Source organism: Cyclopterus lumpus, chromosome 7 (assembly GCF_009769545.1).
Source record: "Cyclopterus lumpus isolate fCycLum1 chromosome 7, fCycLum1.pri, whole genome shotgun sequence".
NCBI classification, from domain to species: domain Eukaryota; kingdom Metazoa; phylum Chordata; class Actinopteri; order Perciformes; family Cyclopteridae; genus Cyclopterus; species Cyclopterus lumpus.
The window spans coordinates 19,007,232-19,035,123 of record NC_046972.1 but is presented as its reverse complement, the minus strand read 5'-3'; the positions used below and the strand labels follow the sequence as shown (position 1 = coordinate 19,035,123).

Below are 27,892 nucleotides of genomic sequence, written 5' to 3'. Positions count from 1 at the left end.
ATAGTGTCAGCATAATGTACAGGTTGCGTGTTTTCTGGATGTATAGAGCTGTCGAGATCAAGTAAAAAGCACACGTCTGCCTCTGAATTGCATTCAATGGAAATTCATCCATAAAAAACAACGTGCCGTGTATTTGAGTCCATGAGTATTTCACCACTCATTGTTCCGAATTATTTATGTATACTGTATGGCTTATTGACTATGTGATAGTGTTGCAGTTATGCATCCACATTTGACAATATCGCTAGTTAAATAAGAGATTGTGTGCAAATGAAATACTGTGAAATCATCCTCAATCAATTGATTACAGGGTAGGAAGCTTCATGTAAACAAGGTGTTATAGTGTGTGTGTGTGTGTGTGTGTGTGTGTGTGTGTGTGTGTGGGGCGAAGGGGGGGGGGGTTCTGGTATTATGCAACATTTGCAATAATAAAAAAATGGCTTCTGTGAAGAGTTGATATGCAAAGCAGCCTACGTCTCATATAGATTTTGTCATACTTCTCTTTATCTTGTGTGGTTATGTAATGTAAAAATTATATAGCGTTCGTTACTTTGAGCAAATTAATTGTAGAAAAAAAAGATGTTAAGTTACAAAAAAGTACACCGAGACCAATTCACTGCAAGGACACTTTAATTTATCAGAAGCAATAAATATTCACATCTCAATTCTCTATTCTTTCAGTACACGTAATACATACACAAAGAAAAAAAAAATGAAATCATTTGTTTTAAATCAATAACTGCACCAACATATAAACTTCTTTTAGGCTTTAATTTATATCATGGTAACTCATCCGCTCACCTTCAGTCAGAAATAATAAGAAAAGAAAAAGAAATCAACATTCCTTGTGGCCAACATCTCCTATCCCCGCCCCTCTTTTATACGTACAGACGTGTGGCACTCACATGCACGCACCTGAATACAGAATGGGAGTAGTTCATCCCATAGTTATGATAAGAAGCATATGTATAGAAGCCTATAATATGTACATTCAGATTTTTACAATACAATCTATTCAATAAGGGCAGGTATATTCATGCAAGACGAGTCATAAAAGGACACAAGAAAAAGAAAAAGCTCGCCAACATATACTTATAAAATCTTCATCTGACATTCTTGACCATCTCCAAACCTCCTTAAAATCTCTTTGTTGAGGATCTTCAACTTTGCCATCTCTTTCAGTAGTTTGTGACTTTGACTTCTGCCCTTTTGTCCTCATTCCCATCATTCTATCCTAAATCAGATTATATGTAGTTTTCCCTTGGTAATCCATGGCACTGCAGGTAAATGACATCAGTGCTCATTACAGTTGCCGTAGCAAAAAGGAGTAACACTTACACAAGTGGGATTACATGATGTAGGCTATTTTACATTCTCTACTTGAAACGGTCTTAAACGAGAATCCCCCAGCGGGATGCTGTGGCATCAGAAAATGTAACAAGAGATTTCTAAAAGTGGCAGAAGAGGGAGGATAAGAAGAAGGCCATTTCTGACTTAAGACATCACGTGTGCAAAACCACAAAACAGCATGTAAAAAGCGTGCTTCTTCAAAACAGAGAAAAACACAAAATGACTAAATCTGATGACTGTGAGGAAGTGAGTACAGATGATATAGTATAATTACGAGGGAATGGCTTCGTCCACAACAACTTTTTTTTCCTCTTCAATTTCAAGCCTTTTTCCAATACTGGGAGCCTCTTTAATATATATATATATATAGAAATATGAAATATGAAACATGAACTCAGATCCATTCTTTAAATTCAAGTTTTGTTAGTCACCCCATTTGAGAAAGTATGCCACCTGTTTGCTCACATCAAACTAAACAGAAAAGGAGGACATTTGAACATTGTGTTCAAATCAATTTTAACTAAACTAAACCTCATACATTTTTTTTAACAACCTATAATATTAAAAAGATGAACTTCAATGGTACTATGGAAATAAATCGACGCTACACATATTGGAACAGCCTCTGGTGGTTTTGGCAAACTGAGGGGATTTATATGTGTATATACTCTCTATAACCATGTACAAACATTTGCTGATATAATTAATCACTGATCAAAACAAATATTGTACAATATTCATCATACTCATAGCAGGTATATTATAATATCGATAAAACAGCAAGAAGCTTCAGAAACATTCAAAATATATTATTGATTGTATCATTAATTTCCCATACCCCACAAGGAATGCATTATAAAGCAGGTGGCTCCTGTTGACATGTAAAAGACCTTTAAGCAAAAGACTGTCAGGAAACCGTGCATTGGTTTTAAAAATGTAAGACAAAGCAACATATCTGAGGTCTTGTTTAGAAAAAAAGATGCCTGTCAGCAAAGCGGAACCTGCAAAAGTGGACAGAGACATCGTGAAGCCAAGTACATTATTGCAAAGTCAAGGGACATTTTTTTTGCAACTCTCTGCTGTTTTTAATGTCAAACTCCCCTGGAATGCATTTGGTGTTTTTTTGTCTTTATTTACATGTAAGCAGCTGGATATATATATAGTCTCTGTTTTTTCCTCCAGTGTCACATTATCACATTTTGGTACTGTACATGTAAATAGTCTCATACTGCCTCAACTAGACTTCAAACAATTAAAACTGAGGCAATATATCTAGATATAGATTTAGTTTCATCTTAAATTATATGGCTATAGGCCTTTTTGATATTTTGTGTGGAGTGTTTATACATTTGGATGTGCATGTGTGTGTGTGTGTGTGTGTGCGTGTGTATGTGTTTCTGTGTGTGCAGGTTTCAAAGCTGTGCTTTTTATTTCCCTACATATGTGGGAAACGGAGGTGAAAGTAACAGAGACGAAGCAAACTGCGTTTCCTCTTGTCAGTCGCGCTGCTGCTGTTACTTTCTGTCCTGGCAGACTTGGTCCTAGGCCTAGCTCTGCCAACCTCCTCCACTCTATTATCTGACCTCTGACCCCTGGGGCCCCACATCCTGCTCACACCACGGTACTTATCCGGTTGATAGGTTTGGATTTGGAGCTGCCCCCTGTACCTGTCACTCCAGCACCCGTCACCTGCAGCCCCTGCTGAGGCTGCCCGGGGTGCAGGGGGGGGAGAGGGGAGAGAGGTGTAAGAGGGGTAAGGGGGGACAAAGGGGGGGGTAAAGGGGAATGTGGTGGGGGAGGGGGGATAGAAGAAAGCGGAGGGTACTGGGGCAGATACGGGCCGGCGGACACTGCGTGATGCGCATTGACGGAGGCGGACGGAAGGTTGTGGGGCAGGGTGCCGAATATGAAGTGTGTTTGATGGGTGGAGTGGGTGGCCGGGTGGGGTGTGTGCACGTGTCCAGGGTGGGTTTGGGAGTGTGCGTGTGGGTGCGGGTGGGAGTGAGACATGGTTAATGGAAGTTTGGGACCAGGGATGCCGCCCCCTCTGATAGAGTGTGTAGGCTGCGCGTGGTACAGGGCAAACTGTGGGTTCTGGGAGTGTTGGGAGAGAGGAGAAAGGGGTGGGGGACATCCCACCACCATGTTGGCGTAACGAACCGGAAGCCCATGCTGGGAGAGCTGGGAGAGATGGGCCAGCTGCGGGTGCTGGACATGTCGGGGGCCAAGCGGTGGACGACAGGCTAGTGGGCATCTCTGTATAGAATGAGGGGGCACGCCTTGCAAAGGAGGCGGGACGGTTTGGACGTGGTAGCGATGGTGATGGTAGTAAGGTGGTGGGGGCTGCACGGCTCCCACGTGACAGTACTGTGCGTGCAGCGCCTGGATCTTGGAAGGGCCCCCGTCCAGCTGGCACAGCGATGAAGGGGAGTGAGGTGGGGGCCCTCCCGTAGTCGGTGGGGGTACAGGTGCGGGGTAGGGTGGCCCCGGTGGAATAAGGGGCCCTGGTGGTTTGGCACGTTTGCTGCCGAATAGTGAACCCAGGAAGGAGCCGCTGTTGTTGTTGCTGCTGCTCCCCCCAGGCCCGCTCCCCGCTCCTGCTCTCTCTACACTGCTGGAGAGTCCCCCAACTCCTGTCCCAGCAGTGGTATGTTGTTGCCCCGGCCCACCCCCCACCCCCGATCCGGGGCTCAGGATGGGGCGATGAGGCCGAAAGTCTTCTGTTGCGTAGCAGCCCGGCAACACGCCTGGCACTGGATAGCGCTGGTGAGGCTGTGGGCTGCTAATGATGGAGCCCTGGGAGAATAAAGCATCGTCATGTGTTAGAAAGATCCCTGAAGGATTGCGCTAATGCCTCCGTTCCCACTTACATCATCACACACGGGACACTTTTGTATCTGGAGGTGAAGGACATGCTCGGACAGGACTGAACACACACAGCCATGCAAAGGGTGTCAGTGCAGGTCAGGCACACGTGGACACTTGCATGTACACACGCACACCATCTATAGGCACACTGGTCACAAACTGAGCGTGCTCGGGAAGATGAAGAACCAGTAAGGGGACGTGTTACAGGACAACATCTAGTCTTTGAGACTTACTTCCATGGTACTGTCCAGAGAACCAACACTGTTCCTGCGACCACGTTTCCCTGCACCCCACCAGGAAGAGGACAGGTTAGCAAAGAGCCAAAGATCGGAACGTTTGTTCACGTGTTTTGGAAAAAGAATTGCATAAGCTGTGTCTTAATGTCAGTGAGAAAGATGAACAGTATGTAGCAGTGGATTCGAAAACCATGTGAAAGCTGTGCTACCCAATTCAACCCAGCGGACAGGAAGCAAAATTAAACGATGTCTCTGATGTATCCTAACCTGCATCCGATAGGTCCCTGAGAGATGAGCTGAGCGCCGTGCGTTTGAGACCCTCGCCCACTGAGCAGTTGTCATCAAAACTGGTCCTTCCCAGGGTGCCATTCACAACATCGCTCTTCACACCTACGCCTCCAACCACACCTCCAGTGAGCAAGCTGGACCGCATCACACCTTTCTGTTTCTCCAGCTCCGCTGTAAGTAGACACAAAGGGCACAGGGGAATTTAAAATGAGAGGGAGACAGGATGCAGAGAAGAATAAGCCATTTACCGGCTGTATCACGCCCACAAAGCCATAGTTCACAGTAATGACCAGTAGATGGGGTACTTACATTCCACTCTGTATTTCTCCATCTCTTGCACTTCAGCTATACTCTCCCTGAGGTCGCTAACAAAGCGGGTTCGGTCTTGCTGACTGGGTGCCATAAAGACGATAAGAACCTTCCTCTCACCACCCAGGAGTGCTGAGGTCAGGCGGATACCATGAGGGTAGTCTAAGAGATGCAAACACAGAAACATATATACTTAAAAGTGGCACTTTTGAAGATTTTCATTGAAATAAATGCCCGTTAAGTCACTGTCTATCACCGGGGGAGGAAACCCCCTGGTGATTGAGCCCATGGCTCACTGATATTTCAATATTCGAATATCATTTAACAATAATAATAATCATAGAGGGTAATAAAGTTGAGTTAAAATGGAAAGAAAATTGTTCTTACACGAGTTCTGGAACATGTGCACTTGCATCTCAACCAAAGGGAACGATTGTCTGAAACTATAAGTCACTGAGGTTTTCTTCTTCTGGAAGATTTTGGTCACCTGAAGGGACAGATGGATGGGATGTATTTCAGCAGGTCTTTCAAATGAAATAGATGTCTTATTTGCCATGTCTTAAAAATGTGATGAATGTGAGTCTTACCACCAGAAGGTCATTAAAGAGGAAAACTTCCCGTTGGTGCACCCCGGTCCTCTGCGGCCTGTTGGGGTCAGGGACCTCATAGAGCTGGCAGCAACACACCAGCCTACGATGGGGAAGGGACAGCACCTATACAGAAAAATACAGTACAAATGAATAAACTTTTAACAAGTAGTGACAACATATTACAAAGCCCTGTATTTTGCTCACAGGCTTCTTGCCCACAATGACTCTCTCCACTGCTTGCACTTGGGACACGTGGTCATCGTTGGTCCGTAGCTCCCATTTCTGTATCCGCTGATAGATCCCAACCAGCAGGTCCCTGGGTATATCCTGACCATTGTCTACGCCTGGGGTGGAGACAGGGATAGGGAGGGCTTTAGGAAATGATGTTTATCGCAACTGCACTGCACAAATCACTAAATTATACAGTCTGATGCGAAAAGTCTTGAGCCTTTTACAGTTTTGACACACAAGATGTATTGTTAATAGTGTTTCTTATGATTAAAAAGAGGAAAACAGGTTTAAGGGGAAATAGATATAGAGATATTTTAAACAAGTATGTGCTGTAGCCTACATGTCACGGCTGGACGGCGTGTTGTTATTGCTATGAAAGAGCAATGACGTGTTGTTTAACGTGCTGCTAGCCGAGCAGTTGATCGGCTATCCTAGCCTGCAAATTGACATTAGCAAAGCACTTGTCCACAGTGAACGTGAGAAGATGTGTTTTCATGTCTGTAAGTGAAAGAAGAACGAGACCGTAGAGGGAAAATAAATGTGTGTTGTTGTTGTTGTTCAGCGCCAGTGGTTCTGTTGTTGTGGGGCAGGTCTGTTCGGCCTTTGATAGATCACTGACGTTACTGCTTCATGCAAGATTTGATTGGCTGTATCAAAATAAGGTCCCCGTCTATGTCGATGGATAGCGATTCGGTCGAATTCATGCAAAATCAAAAGGGCCGTCATGAAAAATAAATGTAATATCCATTTCTCCCTTTCGGTTTCTGATTTCTTCTCAAAGGAGACACAGGACGAGTGGTTTTAACGAGCAGATATGTATGTGGTGGAATTTCTTTTTTAAATTTCAACTGGACGAACGCTTCTCCTTACTAATCTAATGCATGCTAACATCCATAAAGACAGCATGACGGCAACACAATTAAAACAGCCTAGTACATAAATCAAGTGTGTGAGTTATTTCTGTCCTGTCGCACCTCTCAAATTCTTGATGAAATCCTCTAGTTTCATCTTCCGCTCAGCCTTGATGTTGGGACTGTACATATCTGTGTTGAGGAGGATGATGGCGAAGGCTAAGATGAAGATGGTGTCTGGGTTCTGGAACTGCCGAACCAGCGTTGGATTACACACACAGTATCTCTGGCTGCATAAGAGACAGAAACAGCATGTTCAAACATTTACGTTTTGATACTCCAGCCACAGTTGATAGAATTCAGTGCATCTTGAGCTGACCATCAATTAGACCCATCTCTATTTTAGACACACTGTATTCAACACATACAAACCTAAAAGCTTCTATGAGCCGTTCCACCTTCTGGGCTTCTCCTTGAACTTTAATCTGCGCCTGGAACTTCCTGAGAGCATCATCCAGGTCCATTCCCGAGAAGTCCATCTCATCCACCACACAGCTGAAACACACACAGCAGAGGTCACGGTCTAACCTCTCATTCATCATGGCACATACTATAACATACCATGTCTGTGTGTGTGGAGGGAGGGCATTGGGTCTGCCCTTAAGGTTGCATCCATTTAGACGTGGTATGAAATATGTGAGATGGAATGTGGTGTGCGCTTATACTGATCTGTGTTTGGACTAAACATGCATCTGAATGGTTTAAAAAAATAAACTTCTGTACTCCCATACTCACTCTAACACATCTTTATTGAACTGCTTCTGTCGGTTTCCCAGGAACTCTCCAATCATCTGCCGGCTGAGGCCCTTCCTCTCCAAGATGAAGCGAGCAATCCCAACTGGAGTGTCCGATACGAAACCTCTCTCTATCAGGTACTGGATCCCTTTCTCTGGCTTCCTATAGCCAATGAAAAAGAACCATCTCACAACAACTTCCGGGCAGTTTAATTATATTATCACCATAAAAATGGTCTCCAATAGGCATTTTTGTGTATTAGTACGACGAGCATCTTACTTGTTGAAGAGGTTGAGACCTATGCGGTACTGGCGTCTCTGCACCACGTCGCTGTTGAAAGGCGGGGAGTCCCAGCTGTGGCGGCTCTCTCTCTGGTAGGTCTGCTTCCCCAGAGGGGGAAGAGGCTCGCGCAGGCTGTCCTGAGACGAGGAGCCGGAGCTGCAGTTGACTGTCTCGTTGGAGTTGGTGGTGGAGTTGAGCGAGTCGTTGTCCCCGTCCGAGCAGCACGGCTGCTCCAGACCGCCAGGAGGCAGAGCTGTCGAGGAGGAGGAGGACAGAGGGGTGGTGGGGGGCTGCTGGGGGGAGGACGACGACGACGGCGTGTCAGGGTACTGGTGGTGGTGGATAGGGTGGTGGTGATGGTGGTGGTGTGCCGCCACCTGTTGAGGAATGTGTGTGGGTATGGGTCTGCCGGGGGCCCGGGTCTGACCCTGGGCAGCTGCTGTGGAGGATGGGTGGGTGCCTGTGGTAGGGGAGTGTTTGAGGGTTCCCTGAGGGGAGCAAGCCCCGACACCAGGCTCCTGCTCGTAGACCAGCTGCCTGTTCAGAGAGCCACGATCTGAGCGGTCGCTCATGTCCACAGAGCTGTCACTGGGCGGCTCAATGGTGAGGAGAGGCAGATGGGCGCCTCTGAGACGGTAGTCCCTGCACTCGGTACACGGGGTGCTGCGCCGACTGTTGCTGCTGCCCCCTCCCTCAGTGTCCCTGCTGTCCTCACGCCCTCCGACACCACCACCGGGGCCCCAGTACTCTGTGTCTGTGCTGCTGGGTGCCCGATCCAGGGACAGCGGGGACGACGGCATGCCATCATCCATGTAAAGGGTGACGTCGCTGTACGAGGTGGCGGTGCTGTCGCCGTGCATACTGAGTCCTCCTCCAGCTCCCCTGGCTCGTTCTCCCAAACCTCTTTGGGAGGAGGGGTTGCTGCTGCTGCTCCACACACACTCCCCAAAGTCTTCACTCAGGCCTCCGCCCTCCCTGCTGCCCTCCTGGGAGTCATCGCGACCCGCGCGGCAGGTAAGGGCATCGTCTATGGAGTCAGCTAAGGACTTGACCTGTAGGGGACACAACGCGTTCAGCATCCCTCATGTCAGAAAGTAAAATATGTCACTATAGTTCATCTTAAACACAATATTCAGTTTCTATAGCATGCTTTGAGGGCGTATGATCGCCATAAAGACCTTTGAGACTTTCATGTCATAAAGAGTTACTGCCATTAAAAACATGAACACTGTCACCTGTTTGGAAAAGGAGTCCTCTAAGTGGGTGTAGTCTCCCGGTCGGTCTGGGTCGGGGGAATGAGGAGGCCCGATGGCCACGTTGTGGGTGAAGCTCGTCTGCGTCTGGGCCTGCTGCTGAGGCTGTCGCTCATCGAAGGAATACTGCAGTCTCATGTTGGACAGGATGATGCGGCGAGTCATGCGGCTCTCTGACGCGGAGCTTCTGATGCGCTCAAAGTTCTTGTTCATGCGATACTGTCTGAAGGCCGTCTGAATGGTCCTCGCTGCTCTGCGACTTACAAAGGAGCCGCCGTACTTTCTCTCCAGCATCTCCACCTGGCAAAGAAAAGAAGAACACAGACAACTGAATGGAATCCATCATCTAAATGGTGTTCGCTGGTGCTAGTGGCTTCTGGGAAACGCCAAAGGACACAAGCATTCAGCATCGATACCTTCTTATCCTGCAGATCGGTCGAGAGCTCATAGCTGTCTGAAAGGACCTTGCATCTCTTGTTCTCCTCTTCCTCTTGCTTGCGGAGGGCCAGACTCGCCGGTTGGTGGCGTGTTCGCAGTGCCCAGGCTAAGCTGGCTGAACTGGAGGCGGACACGCATGAAGGGTCCCTGGGACCGGCGGGTGCGCTGCTGGTCCTGCTGTCAGTGTAGCGCTCTGAGCCGCGCAGGTACGGTTTCTGGCTGAATGGCGTCTGGATGTCCTTGTGAGCGCCCGTCTCTGGACACTGGGAGTCCCCTTCCACACTGCAGGAGAAAAAATATAAGCACGAGATTTTACATGTAGCTTGACAGAATGTCACGCCAAACACTTGAATTTTGAAAAATGTTATGATTGCGTAAGTTCAGCGTCACTGACTTACATAGAATAGTAGTAAAGAGTTTATATATAAGGACTTACATGTACAGTTTAGAGCAGCGAGGAGCTAACCATCTCTTGGTGGAACTCATGGTGAACTTGTATCCCATCTGACAGCATTAACTGCCTACATTGTGAGTTGATGATCCATTAGACATAAAGGTCTCTTCCCTCGACCTCCTTCCTTTATTGAGTCAGGAGGACGAGTTAATATACTACAACGTTCAGCCAAGCCTACCCTTGTTTATGCTCTGCCTTTGCCTGCTTCTCACTTTCTTGCTCCCTCTTTCAGTCTGTGTCTGTCTCTCGGTGTATACGTCTGACACACAGCAGTGATGATGGCAGAAGAGTCATCGGCCACTAAAACACAGTCCTCCACGGCCACATACCAGCAGCACCATACTGACAGGAAAGACCAGGTTGTCACCTGTCACTTCAGTTAAATATTGAGAGACAAAACATACGTCAAAGCACATTACCTCTCAGATGCACTCTCACTCAGTCTGTCACACAAGTGTAAAAGCAAGCAGCTAAGATTTCACCGACAAAGTTGAGCTGGATTCAGATGGAAACAATCCTATTCGCAGTCAACGGAGCAGAAATCCCAAAATGTTTCAGGATTCAAAGTAAGTCCAGAGAGCCTCGTGTGTCCTGTTGGGCACTTTTGCCCGGACCAAATCCACCCTGGGTATGTTTGGGAGGACAACTAACGTCACATGCTCCTGCCTACATTTCCTCCTTGTGTTAGCCACACCCCCTTCTGTTAGCTGTCCCATAACAAGGCAGAGAGTACAGAGCCAGGGTCAGGGATGTGTGGGAGCATTACATTCATCACATAGAAACTTGCTTTGTGTCACACATTAATAATGCAGACGACAAGAAGGGTGAAATTAAAAAGGTGCCTTGTTTACTGTAACCATGTTGACTTTGAGCTAATGTCCTCCTCCCTTCCTCATTGTGTTGTTGCTATTCCACTGGACTTCCTGTGTTAGTGTTTAGCCGGCTAGAAACAGGACATGGAGAAAAAAAAGCGACTCAGGAAAGAAGGAAATAACTTGTAGGCATTTCAATGTGTTAGTTTTGATCCCGCGGGTGATGCTGTAACATGAACATACCACTTGTCAGTACCTTTAGCAAGACTCCTTGGAGCGGACAGAGGGGAACATGTTGTACAATGTAAGGTATGTCGGGCAGGACATCCTGTGCCTCCAAGACCTGGCTACATTATTGTTGAGTCTAACAGCAGCACTGAGGACAACTCCATGTTGTTGCATAACACAAGAGTCATGCAAAAGCCCAGTGATAAAAAAAATTAAAAAAGATACAATTCTGACATCTGCAGGAAAGCACATATAACCTCAACTTAGTTGTAAAAACTCAACAGTAACTCCACATATGCATATATATATACACAGATATAAATATAGATGCATATATACGCATACATATATACATACATATGCACATGTACTGTATATATATAAATACATATATATATGTATATGTATACATATATGCAAACAGTATATATATACACACACACACACATATATATATATATATAGCTTTCCATTTTGTGCAAATTAATATTGAGCAACAAGTTATTGTTGAAAATGCTTCTTCCTTTTTTTCCTCTGTGCAGCATCACTTATCATTCCTCCTCCTCTGCTCCTTAAATAGAGAAACTGAGAAGCGGGAATGGGTTGCTTGGTGACGGTTGCCGTGGGACCTTTGTGGGCGGTGAGGCAGTTGTTAGGATGAGAAGTGTAGTTGTCATGACAATGTGTTGACTGTTACCACCATTGAGGTGGGGAGATGAAGATGCTCCGCAGGTTGTGAATGACAGTCTGCATAATACTTCTTGAAAACAGATAAAATAACAGAATATATATATATATATATCTGTAAACCATGCAAGTACAGCATTGTCTAAACATGGACGTTTGTACATATTCTGTCCAAACGGCGTGAATAGAAAATGATGTCATCTTCAGAGCAGCTTCAAACTGCTCCTTTTAAGGAATGGAAACTAGCCTTTGCGCAGTGCCAACAGGTAGCCACAAGCTTCACTGTAACTTCCTGCCATGCACATCAGCAGGATCAGAGTCACAGAAACCTAAAATACATGCGACGATTAGGGAGTCACAAGCCCGGTCTCATGAGTTTGTCTGTGAATATTCACAGCTGTTCCTTGGATCGGTATTACACCTCCATAATATAATCCTTATAAACGCCTGCCGTCATCTGTTCGCGTCTCATAAAAGAAGGAACATCAAAATACTGCTTTTCATCAGCGGCTCGACAACCACGCAAGCAATCGGTGTTTTTCATCTCCACGGTCGACACGCAGCATTTCAATGTTTCCCCTTTGAGCTTCGGGATGGAAGATCGTCAAGTTCAGAGACGGCCATTAAAACTACAGCCATTAAACAGCCATTAAAACTACATTAAAACTAAGTATTTGAATATAGAATAAATTAATTATCGATTGATTTCGTCCCCCTCGTGCGAGGCCTGGCTAACCACCTCCAAGCGTGCATGCATTAAACAAGACCATCACTCGCTTTTTGGCCCGCAGTGAGAGCCGAGGCGAGGCGAGGATGATATACGAGTAAAAGGGTTTGCTGTATAATACATGAGTGTGACCATATCGCAGCTGTTATCTGCACCTCATTACTAATGGAAGGAACCCCGTATTCCTGTTACAGTGCTAGAGAGAGAGAGGTTCTCTCTAGAGGCTCCCTCATAAAGACCAGCCCCCAGAGCATCACCACCTCCAACCATTTAATTGGAGCCGAAACAGATGGTTGAAATCTGATAAAACAGGGAAGTTATCGCTGATCGTGTTGGGAGAAATTGAAAAGTGAATGAGGGTGTCCATGCAGTCCCTTGCCTCCTGTCCCTCGCTCATATAATATTGATGCGCTGACGTGTGTGTGTGTGTGTGTGTGTGTGTGTGTGTGTGTCAAACTCGCAGCAGGTAGACTGGGGGATTACCCTTTCACGCCGCCTGCCACGGAGGGGCCAATAATCGCATCTGTCTGTGGACTCATTTCCACTTGGGTACTTACAGAGCAGCTATCTCATCCTGTCTAATCTCTTTATCTCAAACTTGTGTGTCAATGTGCCCATTTGTTCCAAAGCTTATAAGAAACCCCTCACTAAATGTGGACTGTGAATAAATAGCGGAGCAGAAGGGCCGACGGCTAGATCTAACTTCTTTTTGGCGATGTGATAATATTAACATGTGTCAAGACTTTTTAAAAAAAGAAAAGAAAACTGTGTTTTCCATGGTGACGATAAATGTACTGCGGGAACAATCTGTATTCTCTTCACATGTGATCCCATTCTTTCAAATGGCCAAACTGAAAGGAAACAATCGAATCATTCATGGGTCAGATCGGAGCATTCCTCCACCGCCAACACTCTTCTGCCACTTCCCTGTCTCTCTCTCTCTCTCTCTCTCTCTCTCTCTCTCTCTCTCTCTCTCTCTCACACACAATTAAGAGATACACATCTTTGGACTGCTGTATTGTTTGCAGGTCTATTTAGCCATTTAGCCATCTTTTTACGATTGATTCACTTGCAGCTTTTGTACAGCTGATATTTGGCCTCACATCAAACTGCTGACTGCAGACTTCCACTGTGGTTGACAGATCCTCCGAACTGAAACCAACATAACAAATATTTCTCAAAGAAGCATTTATTGTCACGGCTCGGCCCTGACTCATGTCCTTTTTTTGTCTTTGTCTCTTGTGACCCCTGTGCGTTCCCTGTTACGTGTGTGTGTGTGTGTGTGTGTTTGTGCCATGGCTTCCGGCACCTGGCCTCCTCTCCACACCTGCACCTGTCTTCAGTCATATCATCAGATCCTTCCACCCGACTTCCCTCTCTCCAGTTGCCAGATTATTTCACCATTTCCGGGTACTTAGACTCTCGGCCTCTCTAGGATTTCGATTACTCTCGTACTTTACATTGTGTTTGACTTCTTTCTAACCCCTGTTCCCTCTGCCTGCACTCACCTCCTGTCCTCCCATCCCATCCGTGTTCTGTCAATAAAACCCATGGCCTTCACCCAACCTTGCCGTCCCCGTGTCTGCGCTGGGGTCCGGCCAAGACCGAACCCTTACACTTCATGCTCTACTGGTGTATGTTTGTAGAGGGTGACATCCTCGACAGGTATGTGATCCGTCATGTGAACGGCATGTGGACTCACGGGCACATCTCCTTTCATTTATGAATGGTTTCTTTCCTTTAAAAACACACGCCACGTTGTACAAACTACCCGGAATAATCGTCAGCACTTTACTTTATTACACATCAAAAAATAACGTCACCTCACTTATTAGTCCGCCTGTGATGATTCAGTTACATTTGACCGATGCTCAGCCTAAACTGGTGATAGCTCAAAACACATATCGTAGGCAGCACATGCACCACCACACACACACACACACACACACACACACACACACCAGTGGAACGAGCACCGTGATATACATTAAAAGTGGGGGAAAAAGCTGTTTTCTTACCATGCTGCTACTGTCAGAGGAAAGTCCCACACTAACTGGAACAGCATAATAACAAACTGCAAACACACCCTCTCTCTCTCTCTCTCTCTCTCTGTGACTGTCTCACTCTCTTGCACACACACACACACACACACACACACACACTCTTGCTCGCCCCACAAAGCTGTACAGGCTGCATTCTTGACAGCTATGAACTTCTCTCACTCTGCCCAGCTTTTTCCCTCCACCAGTTCAACTAAAACATGCGCAGTCACTTTTATGATATTACATCAACCTCCAACCCCCTCCCCCTCCCTAAAAACACACAACACGAATAGACAAAGAGACACAGAAGAAGTGCATTTGTATTTATTGAGCAAAAGTGAATTGAGAAAAATAAGAGACGTTTGGTGTTTTATCTTTTGCTTGTGGTTAACCGCGACGTCTGTGTTGTCCACGTGAATGCAGATGAAAGCAAGGACACCTGGTGACTCACGGTCACGGTGACATACGGTGACATACGGTGACACACGGTGTGTTGAAGCAGTTGAGACAATCAATGTGGTTGAACTGGCCTTGGAAGAAAAGAGCAGGCTTCTTCTGAAAGACACTATTGTCAAAGGAGAATTGTCTGCAAAATCAAATGTATAAGTATTATAAAGTCTAGTATTATAATGTCAATTATGCGTTCTGTGGTTCAGCTATAGCAAAGTGCTATAGAAAAAGAAGGGGTGCATACTGTGCGTTATGCGGGGCCAAGCATTAACAACAACCAATACATAACTGGAAATAGGATTTCTGTAATCAATTCTGGCCTGTGGACGAATGTGCGGTGCCCGAGGGCGAGGTGGGTGTGTCCGAGCAGCATTCCAGTGTGACTGAAACAACACAGAGCAATTACAGCAATAACTATTGAACCTTTAGACATTTTAAAAGACAGACGTGAAGTGTCTCCAGGAACAAGAGGCTTTTATTGTGCTCAGAATGAAACCAACAAGAGAAATCTCTTCATGAATAAACACGACTGGAGACGAGACAGTAACTACCCGACGCATAGCAACACTCAAAATGAACATGGTACACAAACTGCACACAGCTAATGTCTTTAGCTGTGAGGCTAGCTTCTATGACATTGCATAATGGGTGGTGACGGTACTTTAAAGCTATTAGCAAGGATGAGAAATGGAACATGTTTTTTGAGATAAGCGTAAGTGCGACGGTAATGAGCAGATGACGGTGATGCGTTCTGACAACTTGTTACGGCCGCAAGAAAATAAATAAACTGCCAAGAACACAGAGAGAAGACAACATTGAAATTCCCTAAAATGTTAATTATTGCACAAACCAGATGATACATGAAGAAACCAATGATAGCACGACTGTCACAAAGGCTACACGTTGCATGCATTTTTATTGTGTCCTGCTAAAATGCGGCGAGATTTTGCCTTTTTTTGAATTATTATTATTATTTTTTTTTTATACACAGTGAGGTCTCCGTTTTCTGGCAGCATAAACTGTGATAGTCTTTTCACAGGTAAAATGGGCGAGTGAGTCGTTGTGCGGTCGGTCACACCTGGGCTCAGCGAGAGGACGGGCTACTGCAGCCCGAGGCAGAACAACAGTACTGATGGGAACCCTCGTCCTCATCCTCACCCTCCTCTCTTGGAAAGCAACACGGGACGAGACAAAACACAGAGAGGAACACAAGGTAGGCAGACAAACAAGAGAGAGAGAGAGAGAGAGAAGGAAAGAGGACAACAGCATGAGACAAAAACAAGCAGAAAGCAAAACAGCTGGAAAATAGAAATGGCCTAAAGCAAGTTGCATGTTTTGAGCTAAAACAGTGACATAACTGGCATCTTTATTTAAAAGCAAGGTGTACCATACACCGAACATGTGCACATCACAGCTGTCTAATGCCATTAGATGGCAGTGTTGGAGCATCATGCGCTGATGTGTCTGAGAACGGCATCAGGTGGAGGATCAATGAAGGAAAGGAGAGGAAAAAGAGGTCGCCAGGTTCACGTGTGACTCCTCGGTCTCGCAGCTCATTGAAGATGATTGCCATCCTCTCGCTCTCTGTGAAGGAGCTGTTGTGTTTTTCAAGCCCAACTCCAGCCATTAGTCACACTTGGGGGTGGTACGAGACTGGCGCTTAGTTAGGATAGGGAGAGGGTGGTGGGTGTGGGCATGAAGGTAAAGCAGGAAAGGAAGGAATGTAAAGAAAATGGTGGTGACTGCGTGAGAGATCTGGGGGGGGGCGCGGGGCTGTTGCGGGTGAATTGCAAAGCGTCTTATAATGGTTGACTGGGTGTTTTTCTTTATTTGTACTGTGCTGTACTCACTGTACTCAGGCCCTGCGGTGGCCCTTACCTGTCCTCCTGCTGTAAGCTTTGGTCAGTAGAGGGGCAGCAGTACTGATGGAGGCTCACGAAGCTGTGAACAGTCAGACTGGTGGGGAACTGAGCGGCATAGCCCGCCGCCGTGGGAGTGCTGGGAGCCGAGACGGGCTGCCCTGAGATAGACAGCGGCCGGACACTTGACAGGAAGGACCAGCGACGGACGACACACACACACACACACACACATAGAAGACATGGAGAAAGCAGAGAAACAGACACACACACACAGTCAGCGGCAAAGCAGAAAGAGAGAGAGAGAGAGAGAGACACAGAGACGGAGAGAGAGAGAGCACTGATTTGAAGATGCACATTGATACCGACAAATACAGCGTCAATGGTAGTACAATGAATGGCACATGTAAAAAAGAGAGGTGGATGTGTGACAGAGTCTGAGTCTGAGTCTGAGTCTCGAGACACACCGTCACAAACAGGTCTTGTTGAAATCAACTCCCGGCAGATATCACAGCTGTCTTGGAGGATGGAGAGCAGAGCTCAGGGTGTCAGAAAAAAAAAAGAAAAAAAAAACATTTAAAAGAATTGCTCACAGCCAGTGAGTTTTTCCAACGAGAAACTTCCAACCACTCTGAGAGATTACATAACAGCTCTATACTGGTCTCCTGAAGGGTTCATCCGGTATGAAAATATGAAACCACTTTCTATAATGCATGCAAAAGTGCACGCACGACACAAAAGCCTCTCTGCAACCCTTCTACTCCGGCAGGAATGAGAGATGCTCCATCTGCAGCTGGAGAGCGAGCAGTGGTTGAGATTAGCATGTAAATGTCTGGTTTCTCACTGGGGGCCAGCTGCTGTCAAGGACACGCAGTCCCCCGTCATTCTGGCACGGAGACACTCAGAGACTAGACGCAGCAGAGAGAGCGAGACAGGAAGGGATACACTGAAACACTCGAGCAGGTCGCAGTTGACCAGCTTTGGAAGCCCAGGCAACCAAACTGAATTTCAGAATGTGTTATTCGCTTGAACAGCACTGGTTGAATGAGAAACCGTGAACATGGGCACTGGAGTTTATTTTCAGTCAATCCTACATACACCTTCCTGCTCAAAATAGTCCCCAACGAATACAAATACAGTGTAAGCTCCTATTTGAGAAACTGCAGTGCTCAGCTGTTTTAGGCCTTAATTGAACTGAAGTACTTGTGACCTATTCTTAAAGCAGCTATCGGCAAATCAATATCTTTATAATAACTATGTATCAAAACCAAATTGGTTAAATAATGTTACAATGCGAAAGGTGTCGCTTGTCCTGAATCTGAATTCTACGCCCCCCCCCGTCAGCCGTACACAGCCTCATTGTGAGTTTCAGTTCATTGTTTACCTGTCTGATCCACAACTTTATGTTTATGCAAAATGTAAAATGCTAAATGAACGCTTAAGACCCACTTGTCCACGAGCTGCTTAGCACTGACCAGCAGACAAACACAGTTACAGACCAGCTGGTGAACCAAGTGGATCATTTAGCGTGGAGACCAAAACAGAGCTAAAAGAGAGATAGAGAAGTGGACTTACATTTATCGGCTGGACATAAACGCGACTCCAAATGAATGATGATGCTGCTCTGTAACGGCTTGGTGCGTAAATACGCAACGGTTTGCTAAAAAGTTAAACTTGATGAACAGAAGGTGGCGTCAGTGTTGAGTGTTTAGTTGCAGGTTCAAAGATTCAATATTGAGAGAACTCTATATCCTTTAATCCTACTGATCTTAAACTGAAATGCACAAGTCGACTCAAAGAAGACACAAGTCTGGCACACCAAAACAGAGCCGGCTGTTAGCAAAAGTTCGAGGACTTCAAAACAGAAGGTAAAAATGAGAAGGGTAATGAGAAAATAATGAGAAAAATGAGAGCGTTTAAGGATGTAATCATGTAGCGCGTTAGCTTAGCGCAAATGATTTTAAGATAAAGTTCCAATTAGATGAGAACAAGCTGTCGGCGGCTATTTAAACTGCAGAGTGTGGAACAGCAGCGCCTCGTTCAAGCCTATTTATAAAAGAGTACACGGCGGTTACAAGTCAGGTCCTCGAGAAGCCCCAGGCCTAATTTACAAGCACAAGGTGTGAGCTGTGTGTCGGTCATTTATCTGGGTCTCTGTCACGAATTATTCGAAAACAATTGAGCCCGCTGACCCATTCGGCTTCGGATGGAGATGCAGAGAGAGGCAGAGCTGCTGCTGTGTGGGCCGTGCGAGGTCTTGCACTGCCAAGATTTGTATTTTACCAGCGGTAACTACTGCGAGTGCATGAAGTGCTCATCTAGGATCTGACTTCTGCTCCACGAGCAGCGGTGCCTGACTCCGGGATTGCCAGAAACAAATTAAAAGAAAAATAGACACAATCACCCTACTCCTTCTCCTCCTCCCTAGAATAACAAAGCACACATACTACTACACCCCCCCCCCCCCCACACACACACACACACACACACACACGTCTCTCTCTGTCATTAGCGTGCACAGATAATAAAGACATGAATCAACACGGGTCAGAGGATGTTTGTGCGGAGAGGATGCAGGTGCGCCGAGAGACCGCGCAAGGTGCCGTGTGTTTAAAAGCAGGGAGTTGACATCGGCTGGAGGCAGCAAGTGGGAGGAGAGCGAGCTACGTGAGAGTGGGAGAGGTTGAATACGGAGGAGGGCAAGGGTGATAACAATCGAGAGAGGAGGAATGCAGGGAAGGATGTAAGGAGGGCAGAGAGGAGAGGAGGAACGTGAAATGGAAATGGGATATGTGGTGTGATGGTTGGTGTTGGAATCAGCGTTTTCCTCGAACCCGTGTGCGGCGGCGGCGGCACGGGGGTGTGAGCGCGTAGGTGAGGCTATGTATAGATGAGCGAGGAGAGCAGGAAGACATCACCTGCGCCGCCGTGGCTTCTTTTATTTTCTGGATGCTCACACACCACCAACAGATGTTTTTGGTAGAGGAGCCCACGGCCATTTGCATCCACGTGGCCTTTCTGGGGGTATCATTTGAAAATATGTGAGCGTCCAATTCCACCACTTCAGATTGTGCTTCTTTTTCTTTCTTTTCGCCGTTGTCTATGAAATAAGAGTGTGGGAGCACACTGCGTCATCCCACCTCCAGTGCGTGACCCGCCTGACTCCCGCTGACAGAGACGTTTGATAACCACACACGCTGCGTTGCAGCCTAAAGTTAAGTGTGTTTTTAAACCTCCCCCCCTGTTCCTTTCCATCAGTTCTTCCAAAACCAACCGTTGTGAGCTTAAATCTCTTACTGCTTGGCAACAGTGCGGACCGCCTGAGTGGGCGTCTGGCGTGGAGTGCCAGGCGAAAACACTGACAAGGAGGGGCCCAGTTACAGTTAGGACTCATCGCTTCGCACCAGGCCCCTGCTGTGCCCTGTGTGTGTGTGTGTGTGTGTGTGTGTGTTTGATTTTAACCGGATATGATTCATCCAATGAAGGAACATTTGACTTCCTTTAAATGTGATGTGGAAGACACAGAAGGAGCAATTAAAGAAAATTATCTCCCCACTGATCACCAAAAGGGGATAGTCTGAAACAGAGCTCGGTCTCAACGCGTGACTAATTGGCCGAGGTCAGGTTGTTCTGAGTTTGGACTCATGGTTTAATGCACTTATTGTAAGTCGCTTTGGATAAAAGCGTCAGCTAAATGACATGTAATGTAATGTAATGTAATGCAATGTCACCGGTCCCGAGGAACCACATCCCAACACTGATGAATCAAACGTCGCAGCATCCATGCGTCTTCAATACGCCTCGTCCGTTCCCAGCGAGCCGTCATTCAACGCCGCTTCTGTCTTTCACCCCGCTGCTGCTCCCACTCCTACCCTCTCTCCTCCTCTCCGCCGCTCTATTCTGCGTCTCTCGCCCACAGAGTTCCGTAAAGAAGAGCTCCCAGCGTTCCCACGGTAACCATTCTCTCCGTGTTCTGCTCCGCGAAACGTGCGCACGAGTGTTTGATGAGCACCCCCTCCCCCCCCCCTCAAAAGGGCCACTTAGCTGCATTTGAACCGGAAAGACAGTGAATAAAGTCAGAGCAGCGGCTGGGAGGAGACGATGGAGAGGCACCGGTGTTGATCAAGCAGACCCTGGTGGACCGAAGGCTGGGCGGGCGGCCCTCCTCACTAACAGATCAGTGAAGGCCGCTAATCTCTGCGCTAATTTACCACGTCTGTTGCTCCGACACTACACAGCTGCCATTTAAAACAAAGCAATAGACGAGGGGGGAAAAGGGGAGGAGGTTGTGTCCGGATCGGGGTATTTAGCTGACCCCCACCCTCCTCCTCCTCCTCCCACCACCACTGGATAGGTGAGGTAAGTTGAAGGTGGAAGGGATGGAGGGAGAACGGGAGTGAAATGTAATATTGTAACTGCCTGGAGGACAGCTTTACAGTTTCCACAGCAACTATATCTCTCACAGCTCTCTGTGAAAAGAGAGCAATTTACTTGCCTCCTTACTATTTCAGGTAAGATTGATCTGATGGTTTAGACCAGCAATTACCAAAGACTGAAAAGGAAAAATTAGCAGAATTTCTTTCACAGTCTTATCATTTATATCTGCAGTACACCTTTCAGCCACACGAGGGAGTCTGGTTGTATCGTTCTGATAATTATAGTGTATTTCTAACATTAAATCAAACATGAAAGGCCAGCGTACATTCTGTTGTTAGCTTGTCCATCTTAATGCATTTATTTGGTGTAATTTTCAATAACACAAGCATAAAGCAAAGTTGTGATTTACCAGCCGTACATCTCTTCTATATGACTGGCTAGCAGTGAAGACGGTCAGGAACGTTCATTTACGCACAAAATCCCGACCGTAGATACGGCCGATTGGGAATTGGGTCGCGTTGGTTTATCAATTTGTGGGTCTCCAAAAAATACAACTTTGATAAAAAACTGGTATAGACGGTTATGTGTCTAAAAGTGTAACAATATGCAGCCTCAGTTCCCATCGATGGTGGTAAAGCACAAGTTTTTATTCTCACATGGACCGTGTATCTGTCTCCTCGCGTGATATCTGCCGCTTCTGTTGCCACATCTTTTCTGTACAATATAATTGTTCAAACAGTTCAAAATAGATTATTTTGTTTATTGGCCAAGTATTTCTACACATATAGAAATCATCTAAAACAACAAGGGTAAAAATATATATATATATATATGTTTTAGATGATTTCTATGTGTAGAAATACTTGGCCAATAAACAATAATAATAATAATAATATATATATATATATATATATATATATATATATATATATATATATCCCGACAATTAGAGGTTTGTTAACCTCAGATGTGAATATTTTTTCCATTTATATATATTTCCTTCAAAATGATATATATACATACACATAGATAATATGACGTGTTAAAAAACGGTGTGTATTTAATCATTAATCATTCATTTCATTTCGCAGTAGAGTGACTGCAGGGATCCGATATCAGATGAAACCTGACAGCAAAATCAAATCCAACTGTTGTAAAGCCTGTCGATTCCTTCTGCCTTCACATGTAAATGCGCATGCTAATAGCAATACAGAGTGTGTGTGCATTGAGTGTATAATCCCGTGTGCCTCGTTGTGATGAATACGACCATCTGCAGAAAGATGGTCAGTCCTCTCTCACTAAATATAAAATGACAAAAGATTTTTTTTTCATCTTCCCATTGCACACATTGTATGAAGCCATGAACACTCACTGCACTCGAGAAGGCAAAAACACACCACCCACGTACACTTGCCTCCCACACACACACACGCACGCACACGCACACACACACACACACTTTACCATCCATCAAGCTACACTGCATCACAGTTATCTGAACTGTTAGCAATATGCTAAATCTGGCTAGAATTAAACACTGTTTATTCCACTCCGTATCTCGTGACAGAGAATATATGGGAGAGCGAGACTGGGTTTTGGAGAAAATGGCAGCTGCAGCTTCACTGTATTTCTTTCTAGAAAGTCATGCCGAGTCTTGAGGAGAAATTACCTCCCATCACATCACACAGATTGTTTGGAGCAGGTCAGTGCAGCTGAGCTTGCCCACACACTCTCGCCTGGGGCCACTTCCTTTCACCAAGTTGCATCTGCGCTATCTCAGCTACTATGGGACGTTTTTTTTTCAAAACGCCCGTCAAAATCAACATATGAATGTGAGCCGTATTAGCGTCGAGAAAGATTATTCAATCAACCTACTAATCTGGTACAAAAGGTGTGCTTCAGTCACTACGGCGGGATATAAGAGCGGCTGAGCAGATAGAGGGGAAGAGAAGAGCACAAAAGTAATTTCTGTAGCTTCTCTGAGTCATATCTGCAGCAGTGGGAAACAGAAGCAGCGAGGGGGAGAGGGTGAGTGTGTGTACGTGGGAGAGAGAGAGAGAGAGAGAGAGAGAGAGAGAGAGGGAGGGAGGGAGCGAGAGAGAGAGAGAATAAAGGGGATGGGGTTATGTGTAGTAAAGCTACACAAAATGAGGCTCCTTCGGAAACAAAAGTCCATTAGCGTTCTCTATATTGCCGAATTAATGTACATTTTCACAGAGAGGACACAGCACATGCCCACAATGCCCACAGCTGAGAGGGCGATGGATGGAATAAAGAGACGGACGGGGAACACAAGCGCCTTCACGGGTGCTCTTCGGAGCTTCTGAACACTCCCATTGCGACAGCGAGAGTGAAGTGAAGAATGGAAACGATGGCTCGGGTCCACTTCTTTTTTTTGCTTTTATGTAATAATACCGCTCTGAGTATCGCCGCCACCACCGGGGGCCCGTCACCAAGACCTCTAGCTACTCCTTCCTCTCATCCCGTGAGGACGGCTGCATGCAGCACATAATGAAGGATACAACCTCTCAGAGAGGCCTGTCACATCACTGTAGCATGACGGCCCGTATGGCAGGCTGCAGGGTCACATTAGCTGTCTATTAATGGACATCCTAGGTGATGTCCTACAGTGCACATTAACACACTCACGCTGCCCCGAAAAAAAAGATACACCAAAGACACACACACACACACACACACACACACACACACACACACATATATATATATATATATATATATATATATATATATATATATATATATATATATATATATATGCACAGCAGTAATTATCACCCCTGGGCCAGTGGTAATTACACTCTGGTCACACAATCTCTCATGCACTCTGTGTGTACGTGCCACCCTCTTTCACACATTTCTGTACCAGCACATACATTGTAAAGACAGTGACACACACACACACACAGACTTGCGTGACCTCTCCCAAAATAACAACAACAACAAAACATCTGCCGTGCTCACAGCGAGTTGTGGCAATGCCCTCCAACCTGCTGCTTCTTGGAGGAGGGACTTGGAGTTATTCCTCCCCGAGGCCTCAGTCTCACATTGTTGACGCGGCCATTAACGGGAGGAGATGGAATTAAATGGGGTAACATTTGGGACAGCTGTTTGCGGCGTGCCGCCGGGAGAAAGGAAAAGGAGAGGAGAGCAGGGACTTTGTTTTGATGCGGTTGCTGCACGCATGGGCTTGAACAAAAAAGGAAAAAGAAAATTGGGGACAGTTTATTATGTTTGTTGGTCCGAAATAAAAAGTTGTGGGTTACGTGAGGAAAGGAGAGCGCAGGGCAGAGATGAGGAATCCTGCTGGAGGAACAAAAACTAAATTGGACAAAAACAAAAAGGCAGCTCTGGGAGCCTTTGCCTTCTCCGGCCCCGACTCCCCTCTCTAACGCACCCTGTTGACAGATGGCGGATCAGTGTGTGTGTTCCACCATTTCTCTTTTAGACTGAGGCCCAGTGAGTACGGTCACTTTCCTCCCCCTTGTCATCTTTCTCCTCTCCCCGTCCCTCTCCCACATCTTCCTTCTGTCTCCTCCTCTGATCCGAGCCATATTTAGAGTGTCGCGGCCGCCGACCATGAGGAATTTCGTGCTCGTATTCTGATCCGTGATCAAGAGAGGGTTTTTTTTTGACGCTGACCTAAGCTAATAGGCCAGTTTTGGTTGCGGCTGAGTCACAGCCAGACGGGGACAATATGGCTCTGCTGTGCGGGTGACAGTTTATTAAATGTGACACTTCATATGATACGCTTGTCTGAGCCTGGATCCAAAGTCAGCAACAACCGCTACGGGCGATTAACAAGGGAGAGGATCGGCAAGATCTTCTACATCCACAATTCACCACTGGATTTAACACCTACATAAATAACTAATATGTGCTTCTGTCTAATGACTAAGTCATCCCCAGGGATGACGGCAGGGGGGCCGGAGAGGCAGACAGCGGAGGAAAAGACAACGGCAATCGATAAGGGATTTGGTGAAGTCTGAATTAAATCACTGACAAGAGGATTGGGATCATAAGAAAACAGAATGGTGAGCGAAATCCAGTATTAATTACTGATACTACTTCGAGAGATGTGATCATATGCGTAGGGACCAATGGTTTCTGTCTCTGAGACGGCAACAATCTATTTCACTGTGTACTTTTTTCGCATGAATTGCTGCCTACTCACAAAGCTTAATGCTCCCTGAACAAAAGCCGTGCGTGGTTAAGGAAAAGAGAGGACAGATGCACTTGCTGTTTGCCAAAGCTGTGTTTGCAGCACTCTAACTTCAGGTCAGCCTTGAGTTTGAGGAGGGGGGCGGGGGGGGGATCTCTTTTAAAACCAACTAGCCTACAGTTCAGAGTGAAGAGGACAAAAAAAACACACTTTTAGAAAAGAGTGGGCGGATATTTCATATGGAAGGGCTTCACTGGTCCATAAACAGTTCAGAGCACCATAAAAAAGACCCATAACCCTCCTACCTGGACTCGTGTTTTCCTCAGCATACTACTATGCGACTCCTACGCACCTCACATAATGCACTGTGATCATTACACTAATCAAACCCCTCCGCGGGCAAGAATCACACACACCGCCATGAAATGGACACCTTGAGCACATATCACTCTAGCCATAATCCTCCAGCACTCTGCATAATTCCTCATGCTGGTGTATTAAAAATTACTGTGAGGATTATATATCTGATGACTAGAAAGGCTGCAGCTTCCTTTCGTGAGCTTAGTGTATACATGGTATATATATATATATATATATATATATATATATATATATATATATATATATATATATATATATATATACCAAACCAAGAGAGAGGGCCTCTGTTTTTAAGAGAAGAACTTACTTTCTCCGTATGGTGGAGCTGGTGTTGGCGTCTGTGCTGTCGGTGAGTTCCAGCCTGTCTCGCTCGGTGGTTGAGGAGCTGCAGGAGATACCTCGGGTCAGCCTGGTGTGGGTCCTCCTCTCCCTGCTGGGTCCTGGAGTTGTAGGTGCTGCAGCTGTCGCCTGAGCCGTCGTGGTGCTACCGTTCCCGCTGCTGCCTCCGCCGCCACCGCCGCCACCACCGCCGCCACCACCGCCGCCACCACCGCCGCCACGATGGATGGGGAGGGGCAGAGGCTGGCTGTGGTTGTGGTTCTGCTCGAGAGTGTCCGAACCTGGCGTCTGTGGGCTGCGGTCCTGCCTCAGATCCTGGTTCTCTTGGCTGACCCGGTCCAGCTGGCCCTCCAGCTCCTCGATGCGCCGGCGCTGGGTCTCCAGGAGCTTGGCCTGGCTCTCGATGATGTTGTTGAGCTCCAGGAGGTACTCCACTGCCCGGTTTGGGCTCTCTGGGCTGGTCTCCATGGTGGGAGCCCTGTCTCTGGGGGTAAGACCACCACCGGCCACCACCACAGTTTTCGACCCCGTAGGGCCGAGATCCACCCCCCCCACCAGCCCTGATGAGTGGGGGGGAGGGAGGGACCAACGAAGGCTCAACTGAAGATTAAGTAATGGCTTCAGATGTTCAGAAACAGAAAGTCACAGAGATTAAGAGGTTGAGGATTTCAGAATGACTACATATCCCCAACTCCGAGGGCAAAAATGAGCATTACAGCATCTTAGTAGCCATTGAAAATATTGCAATGCGGAGAATAGAGTTCAGAACAGAAGCTCAACACACGGTTGATCATTTGTGTTCCTGAAGTCACGGCCATTTTTAAAGACCCTGCCAATTCAGCATGGAGCAGATCAAGAGTTTGGGGCGTCATGATGAATATGAACTCATGAAGCAAAAATATTACAAAACAGACTGAGACTGGATGGGGGAGGGAGTGACGGAGGTAAGTATTGTCTCAATGAGGCTGATCAAAGATTTATGAACTTAAACTTGCTTTAACGGCTCTCTGAGCAAAAGAAAACACCAAGGAATAAACCCAATATCAAGTTATCCTCTCATCTGTGACATATCCTACTTCTTAACTTCAAGGGCAGCTTTAGGTCATTAGTACACATCTCGTATCCATCAAGCACTCTTTAGCCTCCTCGACATCCAGGGGGGGGGGGGGGTGATGGGGAGGTGGTGTTATTTATGATCGACCCCTAATGTTCAGGCGCTGTCAATCATTACATAAGACAGAAAACTCGGCACCCTCCCACGTTGAATATCCCCGCAGTCTATCATCGTCTCTTTCAACCCATGGCTCGACGTGTCTTTACCGCACAGAAAGTAGGCGGAGGTCGCTCACGAAGTTCATTCTCGAGGTCCAGATCCTCTCCTCTGATCCGACAAAAAAAAAAAAAACTACATCCTAGTGCTTTAAATTCAGATTAGTTCCCAAAGTGTGCGTGTCTCTGTTGTTGTTGTTTTTCATCCAAGAATAATGCAGAGTTTACTTCCACGTCACGCCTTCATAAACACTGGGGGCTTGCAGATCAAAACTTGTCACCTCTTAAAAAACAAAAACAACAACAACTGTCCAGAATATAATTGACCGCCCGAAAGTCTCAATAGGCTGAGCCAAGAATCTTTTCAACTGTACTTTGGTGTTTGCCGCTTTCGGCGCAGATCTGGAATCGGTTTTAAACGACCTGGTTGAGTTATTATCCTACTTATCTGAGACGAGTTTCGGCTGCTTCAGGAAGGTAATCCACGGAGGAGTGAAGCGGAGGGTCTTCTTTGCGGTGGCGCAGAAACGCGCGGAGGTTTCGCTTCTCTGAGCGTCTGAAACTGCAGCGATTCGTGCGGCGTTTTCCCCTCT

At 46.3% G+C, this 27,892-nt stretch overlaps 1 protein-coding gene across 7 annotated transcripts; it reads right to left on the bottom strand.

Annotated features, from left to right (window-relative positions):
• Positions 1–612: 612 nt before the first annotated feature.
• iqsec2b (IQ motif and Sec7 domain ArfGEF 2b) lies at positions 613–27,892 on the bottom strand. Of its 7 annotated transcripts, none has more exons than XM_034536184.1 (15): positions 25,999–26,061; positions 9,928–10,287; positions 9,470–9,773; positions 9,036–9,353; positions 7,798–8,852; positions 7,519–7,680; positions 7,156–7,278; positions 6,847–7,013; positions 5,846–5,985; positions 5,639–5,764; positions 5,439–5,538; positions 5,052–5,213; positions 4,722–4,913; positions 4,452–4,501; positions 2,851–4,146 (listed from the first exon to the last, which is right to left on the bottom strand). In XM_034536184.1, exons 2-15 carry the CDS (start codon positions 9,993–9,995, stop codon positions 2,962–2,964), a joined length of 4,152 nt encoding a protein of 1,383 aa, XP_034392075.1. In that variant the 5' UTR covers positions 9,996–10,287; positions 25,999–26,061; the 3' UTR covers positions 2,851–2,961. The 7 variants fall into 7 exon arrangements, with proteins under 7 accessions (XP_034392070.1, XP_034392075.1, XP_034392073.1 ...); XM_034536182.1 differs by lacking the exon at positions 25,999–26,061 and having other exon boundaries at positions 9,928–10,012; positions 10,124–11,187; XM_034536183.1 differs by lacking the exon at positions 25,999–26,061 and adding an exon at positions 10,365–11,187.